The sequence below is a fragment of the Haliaeetus leucocephalus genome, unplaced genomic scaffold, assembly GCF_000737465.1.
Source record: "Haliaeetus leucocephalus isolate CR32 unplaced genomic scaffold, Haliaeetus_leucocephalus-4.0 Scaffold110, whole genome shotgun sequence".
Taxonomy (NCBI): Eukaryota; Metazoa; Chordata; class Aves; order Accipitriformes; family Accipitridae; genus Haliaeetus; species Haliaeetus leucocephalus.
In genome coordinates, this window is record NW_010972546.1 from 2375622 (window position 1) to 2385801 (window position 10180).

The 10180-nt window shown below is 52.0% G+C and overlaps 1 protein-coding gene across 1 annotated transcript in view; it reads right to left on the reverse strand.

The window, feature by feature from the left end:
• The window catches only part of LOC104843029 (keratin, type I cytoskeletal 14-like), a 4825-nt gene extending 1202 nt beyond the window's left edge, over nucleotides 1-3623 (reverse strand). Inside the window, exons 1-5 of the mRNA XM_010585719.1 lie at nucleotides 3117-3623; nucleotides 1738-1820; nucleotides 1036-1192; nucleotides 351-512; nucleotides 130-255 (exon numbers count right to left, since the gene is read on the reverse strand). Of these exons, the coding sequence (XP_010584021.1) occupies nucleotides 130-255; nucleotides 351-512; nucleotides 1036-1192; nucleotides 1738-1820; nucleotides 3117-3623 (1035 nt within the window). The remainder of the gene's footprint in view (nucleotides 1-129; nucleotides 256-350; nucleotides 513-1035; nucleotides 1193-1737; nucleotides 1821-3116) is intronic.
• Nucleotides 3624-10180: the final 6557 nt, after the last annotated feature.

The window sequence follows — 10180 nt, forward strand, 5'->3', positions numbered from 1 at the left end:
CTTTCTGCGTGCAGAGGAGAGGAACGGGTTCAGGGGGGGACAGAGGGTGGCAGGGATGGGAGCACCCATGCATCCCCTCGCCTGCGCTCCTGCGTGCCCCCCACCCCGCAGGGAGCCAGCCCCTCATACTGTGCTGAGCTGGGACTGCAGGTCAATCTCCAGGCTCTGGATGGTGCGTCGTAGCTCTGTGATCTCCGTCTTGCCGCTCTGAAGCTGCTCGGTGTTGATGGCCACCTCCCGGTTCAGCTCTTCCGTCTGCAACACGGCACAACCATGCCATTATGGCACTGGCGAGTGGGCACAGACTCAGGTCCCACGCGCCCCTCTGCACTGCCGGTGAGCCAGCTCACCTTGCTGAAGAACCACTGCTCGGCGTCCCTGCGGTTCTTGTCTGCCAGGCTCTCGTACTGCTCCCTCATCTCAGCCAGGATCTTGGTGAGGTCGATTCCAGGAGCCGCATCCATCTCCACGCTGATCTCTCCACCCACCTGCCCACGCAGGGCATTCATTTCCTGGCACAAAAGAGAAACACATCTTCATGCAATCCAGCAACCAGTGTATAAAGATGTTGCTCTCAGGATAGAGTTCTTTAGGAAAGGTAGCATCCTTCAGCAGGTATTTCTAGAGCAGATCAACAGGGAGCAAACTGGGACCTTTGCTCCACAATCACAAATAAAATAATCCAAATTCCTAAGAAATCTCCATTTGAGTTAATTCTTCAGAGAATAAATCAGAGCCTGTAGTTAGCTTCATTTCTCAGGAGATAGACCTTCCAGGCCTGAAGCTGCTGGAATTGTTAATACATCTCTAACAGCTACAGTGGACATCATTACTGAAATAACAAGTGGTGAATGGATTTTATACAGGGTCCAGAGAGGATGCGCTGTTATCCAGAATGCATCATCTCTACTTCCTTATCAGCACTTCTCATCTTCCCTCCCAGCAATTTAAAACTCAGCATAATCTTAAAGGTTGGACCAGACCTCATATTTCTGGGCCCAGGCTGGACTTTTTTGAGCCTGCCTTTGTGCTCACCTCCTCGTGGTTCTTCTTGAGGTAGGCCAGCTCCTCCTTCAGGTTCTCGATCTGCATCTCCAGGTCAGCTCTGGCCAGGGTCAGCTCATCCAGGACTCTGCGCAGGCCATTGATGTCAGACTCCACACTCAGGCGCAGAGTCTGCTCCGTCTCAAACCTGGAAACACAAGAACAGTCATGAAAGTTGCATGAGCCCTTGCCCAGCCAGGGACAGAGCACCTCAGTTTGTTGTTCGTTTCCTCCATGCTGCTGCTGGCATTGTGTCAATACTGCATGACCCTGATGGTGCATGGTCAAACTTCTGATGGTGAATGCTAGTGAATGCAGGGGAACAACTGATAAAACGGTGTCCATCTGAGTCCATAACATCACCTTGCTCCTGATATCACTGGGCCTTGTTACTGGGTCTGGGCTTTGTTGAGCTACATATACACACAGGCTAGATGCACAGCAGAGGCACAGTGTAAGTTCTCTGCACAGGAAAGGTTGTACCATAGAGGAACAAGCAATGGGAGTAAAATAGTGAAGGTTTTGATGGAAGTGCCTATGAGATTTAGATAACGACCTGCTTTGGAAATTACACCTTCATTTTGAAGGCTTTGTTTCCATGTTGCCTTTTGAGGGGTTAGATGGGATTTTTCTCCTCATTTCGTCAAACGTCTCTGCAGACTTTGTTCCATTTTTCCAGAAAATGTGGCTTACTTGGTCCTGAAGTCATCAGCTGTCAGCCTGGCATTGTCAATCTGCAGGAGGAGGTTAGCATTGTCGACTGTGGCCACCAGGACCTGGAGGGTGGAGGGTAAGGAAAAAGCACTAAATGAGTGTCAGGAACTCCTGGCTGACCAAGGGATGGGAGCACAAGTGAGACTGTCAGGACAGGAATAGTTTTGGGGAAGCCTGGGGTTTCTTTAGCAGAAGTGTGTATTGAATCAGGACAAGTGAGACACAGCTGAGACTGACTGCAGGAAGGGGCTGATTACCCTGTGACCTCCCTTTCTGAAAGTCCATCAGTAAGTAATTCAAAAGGCAGCATGAAGCCACATAAGATGTGTGAGATCTGATGCCAGCATTTGTTCCCATGCTTCAGGGCAGGTGCTGATTATGCAAGGGTCAAGAAGGAATCACTTGCTCCCCCATCCACAGCACCGTGCGGCTCTTCTGGCAGGACAGATGGACCAGCAGGGTGGTTGTGCTTGGCAAACCTTGTGCCCGCTTGCTACGGGATGGATTTAATTTCTTGACTGCAGAAATGCAGCAAAGTGCAGTGAGCAGGTGCCTACAGCTTCTGATACAAACCCAGGAGCAAATAATTCACACTGGGAGAATATTCAAGTCACAGTTTGGGAGGACATCAGTTATGGGCCCAAGGAGAAGGAGGGAAAATGGATTCCCTGCATCACTTGCCAGCACTCCTGCAGCTCCAGTTGTACACTGCCTTCCTTCAGATTTCCTGGGGACAATTCATACGTAAGAAGTAACAGAGAAAAACAAAGTCAACTCCTATTTCCTCCGAAATGGGGTGGTGGGAATCAAATCAGACCCAAGAGAAATCCCCCCAGAACTGCCAGGGTTGGTGGGTTTGCAGCAAGCCTGGCCTTGGGGCAGTGACTGCCAAAAGGAGGCAAAAAACTTGTAGTTGGTCAGTTCCATCTTTTTCTCTTTGGCATCTAAATCACATCAACACTGAGGAGCTGAAACAAGCTTCCAAATTCTTTGCCTGAATGTTTACAAATATGACATCAATGTTTCACAGTTTGCACACACCTACAACTTCCCCTGCACACTAATGTTAAACTCCAAAATAATATGTATTATCAATGCAGACTTGTCTCTTCCCCATTTTTGCATTGTCCTTTTACATCTGCTTCTTTCAGTGAAAACTGCAATTTGTTCTGTCTAGAAAGATGTAATCAAAAGCTGACATTGAGACATTTCTCAATTTCCAGCCTGGCGCTCTGCATGTGCATCTGAGACACTTTTTACAACATAGTTAGTGCTTACTAATTACAGAGGTAGCAGTCAGTGTTTCTGCTTCCTCTCTGATAACAAGACGTCCCACTGTGTTAATCACAGCATCCTACCTTGTTCCTGAGCTCCTCGATAGTCCTGTAGTAGGGGCTGTAGTCACGGTCTGGACCAGGTCCCTGCTTCTTGTACCATTCCCTGATCTTGACCTCCAGGTCAGTGTTGGCCTCCTCCAGGGCACGCACTTTGTCCAGGTAGGCAGCCAGGCGGTCGTTGAGGTTCTGCATCGTCTCCTTTTCGCCAGCCGGGAGGATGCCATCGCCACCTCCAAAGCCACCTCCAAAGCCACCTCCAAAGCCAGCCCCAAAGCCAGCCCCATAGCTACCCCCAAAGCCGCTGCCGAGGCCCCCTCCTACGCTGCTGCAGTAGCTGCCCCCGTAGCCACTTCCAAGCCCCGAGACAATGCGGGAAGAGACAGAGTAGCTGCCTCCGTGGACGCTGGGTGCTCTGTACCCTCCTCCCCCAACACGCACGGAGGAAAGCCTGCTGGAGCCTCCACCCAGGCCACCGAAGCCCTTGAGGGAGGTGGAGGAGGAGTATTGCCTGACAGTGGTGGTGCTCATGGCGAAGGCTGGCGGAGGCTGTAGGGCTGGAGAGCAACACCCGGCTCGGCAGCACAGAGAGTGAGTGCTCGCTTCCCCCTGGCTTGGAGCCCTTTATAGCCCGGGCAGGAGGCGTTGCCAGTGCTTTTTCGTCACCCCTGACAGCCAGAGCCAAATTCCAGAATCATCATTTTTCTCTCCCCGATTTCATGTCTTTTGTCACATCCCAGTAGAAGCACTACGGCACACACAGGACCTGCTCCTTCCGCTTTAGTTCCCGGCACCCAGCGTGATTCAGACCGAAGGCTCCTTGCTCATGGCTACGTTTTAGCATTTCACTGTTGCACCTGAGACGCAGAGGTGCTCACTCCAGCTCCACCCCGCTGCTCCTCGATGAAGTAACATGAGTGAATGCTCTGTGATATGCCAAGTTGCCCACAAGTGTCTTATATCATTAAAAATCTACAAATCTATTTATTTGCTTTTTTAAACAGTCTAAAGCCAAGGAAAGCTGCTGACTCAAGAGCTCTGCACATCCATAATATTTATATGGGCCGACCCAAAGCCAGATGGAAATTTTCCCGTCAGGACCTCTATCCCGGGACAAGCACAGACCTGGCAGTATTTGTGTACTGATACAGTATTTGTAAGAAATCTAGTAGCTCAAAAGAGAAGAAACTCCAGTAATTTCTGTTTACATACCGGTCTAGGGTGACTCTCTCTATAGAGACTGGGAAGTCCCTACAACAGTGGTCTTTCAGTCAGTTAAAAAGGCAGATGCCTGCCGTTTCCCAGCGGCACCTGCTTTGCTGCATCCCCTTTCACACAAACTCCACAGAAGCAGTCTGTGACTTCTAAAAGATTTGTGGAAGCTAAAAACTTCTGTGCCACAATTTCTTCTATCTCATTGCTGAGGCAAGTTTTAATGCTTAAATAGTCTAAATCAGAGAAAAAGAATTTGAAGCTGCATTAGACACCCACTGCCGGGACATGTTACATGCAGTTTCTGATGGGAAGAGTATGATCAGTCCTTACCAGTGCTTATGACTGTGTGCAGATACGCTTTTTCTACAGATTTGCAGCTGCAAGACACAACGCTAACGTAACTCAGCAAGACCAGCAGCATCTGTATCAAAAGTACTGACGGACAAAGTGCAACGCTCACGGCAGTGAGGAGCAAGAACACCACGACCACCTGTGAAGCAGAGGGTTTAAACAGGACAACACAGAAGAGATGTACAGACATGAGGCAATGCAGCCACCCTGATAGCCACGCCTGCATCGTGCTATTAAGGGATTGAGCATAGTGATTATAGTAATGCAGCTGGACAGGTATTAGCGTGAAAAAAGCAGCAGAGAACCAGGAAGGGAGACACTGCACTGTTCTATCCTTTGTTGGGGAAAAAAAGATCCCTTTACTGATGTGGCGCCAGCTCTTGCAGTATACAGTGGAAAATTGCACACCCAACCTGCTGGTCTGCCTGGCTCCAGCGTTGTCATCCTCCGCTGAGAGAAGTTATTTTTTCTTTTAGCAGAGGTGCCTGTGAGGTAGTGAAAGAGAGTTATAGGGATTAGGAACCCTTTTGTCCTTTCTCTCCTGTGGTGATCGCCTTCCTTCCCAGGGCCCCTCTGGCTGTTTTCACATTCTAACGCACTTAACTGATTTTGGAGTTGCTAAGATGTTCCCAGAGCCTCACCCTGGGTAATTCATAGTGCCTCCTTTCTTTCATCTGTTCCCTGAAGGACACAATAACAACAACGCTACATCTGCATTGCTGTTAGATCTCAAGGACTTAATAGGGAGTCACGTTCTCTTTCTTTAGCAGTTCCAGGAGAGGTGGTGTGATTTTTCTGGGCAGGCACTAGGGAAGCAGCTTAACCAGAAAGAGACTCCAGATCCTCTTAGTCGAGGGCTCTAGTCTCTGGGCAGCACTGCCTCAGAACTGATTGGCTTCAGATTTGGATTTTTGACTCACAAGATGCAAAATCTGGGGATTTGGGATGCACGTGTGCCCCATCCCTCAGAGAGCTGAGGGAAGGGAGGGGGCCTGGGAGCGACCCACTGCTGGCAAATGGCAGAGCATGCAGACGACAGTGCTCAGCTTGCAGCACAGTCCTGGGGCAACCTGGCAGGGTGAAGATCAGTGTTCCTTCTGGCCCGCTTCCCTCCATAGCGGGCGGTACAGGATTACCCAACAGCCGTCGTGTGGGAGCTGTGCTCAAGAGCCATTCCTTGGCCACCCCTGCTCTGAGTTCTTCCAGATGTGCTTGCTTTGCTCATGTTTGCTCTAGCAAGCACCCTCCTTCTCCAGGCCCATGTTGGCCGTGAGCCCCTCACGTGGGCCAAAAACTGTGCTGTGAGGTCTGTCCCCCTGCTCAGGTCACCCTCACATTTTAGGCCAAATTACGAGTCAGCCTGAAGGTGACAACTGCCCTAAAACAAGGCAAAGCCCCGCCACAGCCCAACAGGCAGGGAATATCTGGATTTAGGGTTTTTCTTTCTGTATTATCACAACCTCAGCCCATGTTTAAGCTCTTTTATTACAGCTGGCAGAAGAACCTAAGAAGAGATCTGGAGATTGTCCTGCAATATCAGCTTTTTCTGGTCTTTTCTGACCAATGTTCTTGCCAGTCAGCTGCTGCCCTGACCTCTGGCTGAGCTCCTAAACAATAATCCCCAAACTCTTTTACATGAGAAGCCCTTAGCATAAAGTTCCCCTTGCGCTGGCTGTGTTGACAAGGCACGATTACACAGAGGAGCATGCACCACTTCAGCTATTTTATGTTACCAGAAGAATTCAATCTCCCAGGCTCTCCTGAAACACTCACCCACAGTAAATTCCCCTGAGATAAAAAAAACCAAAAAGACACACACATCATAACTTTCAGGAGATGGTATCAGAGTCTGTTCCAGCAAGAAGCATGCCATAGATGCTATCTCTCCCTCAGATGTGCTGCAGGGGGAAAGAAAGAGCTGAACTCCAGTTTGCATAGGAAGGGAGGTGAAATTATGTTAGGGGTGAACAAGCAGTGCACACAGTAACCCAATGTGGTGAGGGTTGGTGTGAAAAGGCCAGGGTCAGTGTGTTGCATTTGCCTCAAACAATAGCACTTAATTGTGCTTTTAATGCCATGAATAAGAGCTAATTAGGAGTCATTTGGTTTCCCCTGTGGGCCAGCTTCTCCTGAGTGCCTTTCACAGCAATTCACAGCTCAGTAGAAACTAGCTGAAGGATGCAACCCTGGGAAAGATGTCTCCTGCATGTAAGGAATGGCAGGCACAGGCTTTACCCCTGCTGACAGGCTTGCTCTGTAATTTTGAACACCAAAATGGGTAACAAACATATCAAGGTGTGGAGTGAAATATGCTTTGTTTCTGTCTCAGCTGCTGATCCTTTATCATCTGTTAGGACGTGTCCTGACAGCCCCCCTGCTGTTACCTGGAAAAAAGCGATCCTAGATCTGTTACCATGAAAGGAAACTCGATGGTGTGCGTGCAATGGAAACTCCCTCTGGGCAGGCTGAGGGCATTTAGCCATCAGCCAACGAGCCAAGGCTGGCCCAAGCTGCAGGATGCTGGCTGATGCTCACCCTATTTGGTCCCCTCCTGCCTGCTGTGCTGCCTGCAGGATGGAGGAGAGACAGGCAGCACGGCCTAGTCCCCTTTAGCTGCAGAAGGGGAGGAGGCAGGAAGGGAGCCAGCAGGGCGAAGGACTGACTGGAGGGAAGACAAGGGGAGTGACTCCATATTGTCCACCTCTGGGCTCCAAATTGGGTCCTGCCAATGGTGAAGCCAGACCTTGCTCTGCCTGTGGGACCCTGCAGGCAGCCTCCATCGGCAGTCCTGTGTCAGGGCTGCACTGGTCCCTTGACAAGCCCTTTTGTCCTCTCGCTGAATGTGGAAGAAGGTGATGCTCCATGTTGGCCCATGCCTCAAGCTGTTTGCAGAGCATCAGGCGAGGTCCTGGCCCTGCGTCATTTGATGCTTCACAAGCCACCTCCACCAGTGAGCACCTTGCTGGAGCACAGACCTGCTCCCTGCCCTGAGACCCGCTCTGCCCGTTTCGGCAGAGCGTGTGCCAAAGAAATCCCCTTAGAGGAGTGATTCCCAGTGAATCAGTGCTGTGAACGCAGCCAGTTCACACGCTCTGTTGCTCAGCTGCAGGAGCAGCTCAGCCAAGGGGCTGGGCAGTGTGGAGCGATGCGGTTATCTCTGCTTTGCTTTGGGGATCACAGACCTGTCTGGCACTAGACGGTCTTTCAACAGATCATTCAAGCTCTTCCCCCGGGTCCTGCTGCTGTTATTCATCCTCGCAGCCACCCAAGCACTGTGGTCGCCCGTCTTGTGCTCTCAGCTCACCCAACCAAAGGCTGTCTGATCACTGCTTTTCTGCCGGCATGTTTTAGCAATAAAGATACTGAATGGCTTTTGATCACAACCAGTCTTGTCTCCAAGGTCTGGCTCAGCCCTTCTGCCCCTGCTTGGGGACAAGGAACCCATTCCAGCAAGCTCAGCGCTGTGAGCAGCTTGGCTCCCTCTTACCCTGAAAGGGCTCTCTGGTGACATCTCAGCTCATGTGCTCCAGCTCGGGCTCAGGCCAGTAACAATATGCAGAGCCATGGACCAGAGATTGGGATTCCCTGGTCCGGAGCCCAAAGGGGAAGCTGCTCCACAGTGTGTGTGGGACCAAAGGTCTCCCTGTGAATCTCTCTGAGCTGCAGTCAGAGGCATGACTGGAGTCATTCTGGCTGACAAAGGAAGGACAGATGGACAACAAATCAGCGCTTGTTTTACTTTAGACAAAAGAATATTTTTTGTGTCTGAGCAGAGCCAAACTCCCAAGCTATCATGAATTGCTTTAGCTCTATCTCCACAGCAAACTCCAACCTTTGGAGTTTCCCACGTTATTTTTTCAGTGTCTGTCTTCCAGATAGCACACAGCTCTTGCATTTCCTCATGTCTCATTCTGTTGGTGTAGAAATACAATCACACCCTGTCTGTTCATTCCTCTCCCCTCGCTGAGCACAGCAGAGCAGGCAGGGAGTTGCACACATAGTTTCCCATGCTGACGGCAGGCAACAAACAGCGGCTCTGGCATTCATTCTGTGCCCACACCCCCTGCACCTACAGTGATGCCAGGCCAGGTCTCCAAGCCAGAGATGGGAACCCCGGCTTGGGGACACCCATGACTCTGACAGCAGGGTGAAGCATGTACTGGCATCAGCCTGGAGACACTTGTGCTCACAGAAGGGCAGGAATCGTGTTTTTTCTCCCTGCTCTGGGGTGCGGCCAGTCACGCCAAAGGACCCCGGGTGGAAGTGCCAAACCCGTTGTTGGCAACAGGGACTCCACCAGCCCCGTGACTCCTCCGCGGCAGCAATTAGTGCCCTCCCGCTTCCGGGGCTTGTCCTGGCCTCTGTGCAGACCCACCCCACACACACAGCCCCGATGACACAGGAGGATGGGCATGAGCGATGGTAACAGCCCCCACGGGCTGTGCTTTTCCTGCGCTCTCCCCAGGGGAAGCCCCTCTCCCCAGGTGGGACCCTGGGTCTCGGCTTGGTCCCCTCTGGAGGAGGGCTTTGATGTGGCCCCTCAGGTAGGATCTGGTCCCCTCCCAACCTCCCTTTCTGTAGCTCCTCGAGGGCTGAAACTTGCGGTGGCTGTTGCCTCTGAGAAGGCAGTGAGGCTGCTGCCGTGGCCCAGGTGCAGCAGGTCTGGTCACCTTGTGCACATGGGGGTTCGGTGGGGGAACGCTCCCAGGAGGCCACCGCGGCTGCTGGGAAGGGAAGGGGCTGCCCAGCTGTGAGAGCCATTGCACAGGGGAGATGCACCGCACTGCCCCAAAGCAGTCCCAGTAACCAGGCTGTGCTGCCGCTTCCCACATGATTGTAATTACTTGGCCGCTCGTTAATCTGTACTTGGCAGGTGGTTTTCTGAAGTCGTTAACAAGACTGAAACAGTCCGTGCCTACCAGAGGTTCCCCAGCCATAAACCTCCCCCCATCCATCCCCAGCTTCCCTCCAAGGCCCAGAGCCCCCCAACCTTGCCACCCCCACCCGTGACTGCGCCGGCTGCCGCTGCAGCACCAGCCGGGACCACGGTCCCCGCTCGGCCCTCGTGCCGTGCCCCGCAGGTCTCCTGGCTGAAGTCCACAGCTCCACCTTGGAGCACTAATGATTTTTCTGTACATGAGTTCAAAGAGAAAAAACAAAGCCGGCCTGTCAGCTGGGTGTCTGGCATGAGGCGATTACCTGCCTGGGCTTGGCACAGCACTCGGCTGCGCTCTCTCGCCTGGAGCACGGCTGATCCTCCCGATATGCAACAGTAATTACGAGCTGCAGCTTTGGAATCAGCTCTTTTGCCTCTGTTATTATTTTTTTAATCCAAATAACAGTGCTCAGCCAGTCACTGCAGGGGAAGAGTGAACGCTTGTGATTAAACTCCATCATCCCTCTTTCACCGCACCGTAACTCTTCGGTGCGGGTCCGCACAGCCGGGGCGGGGGGAGCCTGTGCCGGTTTGGGGTCCCGGGTGCTGCTCGGCTTGGCGGCGTAGCCCGGCCAGCCGGGCCGGG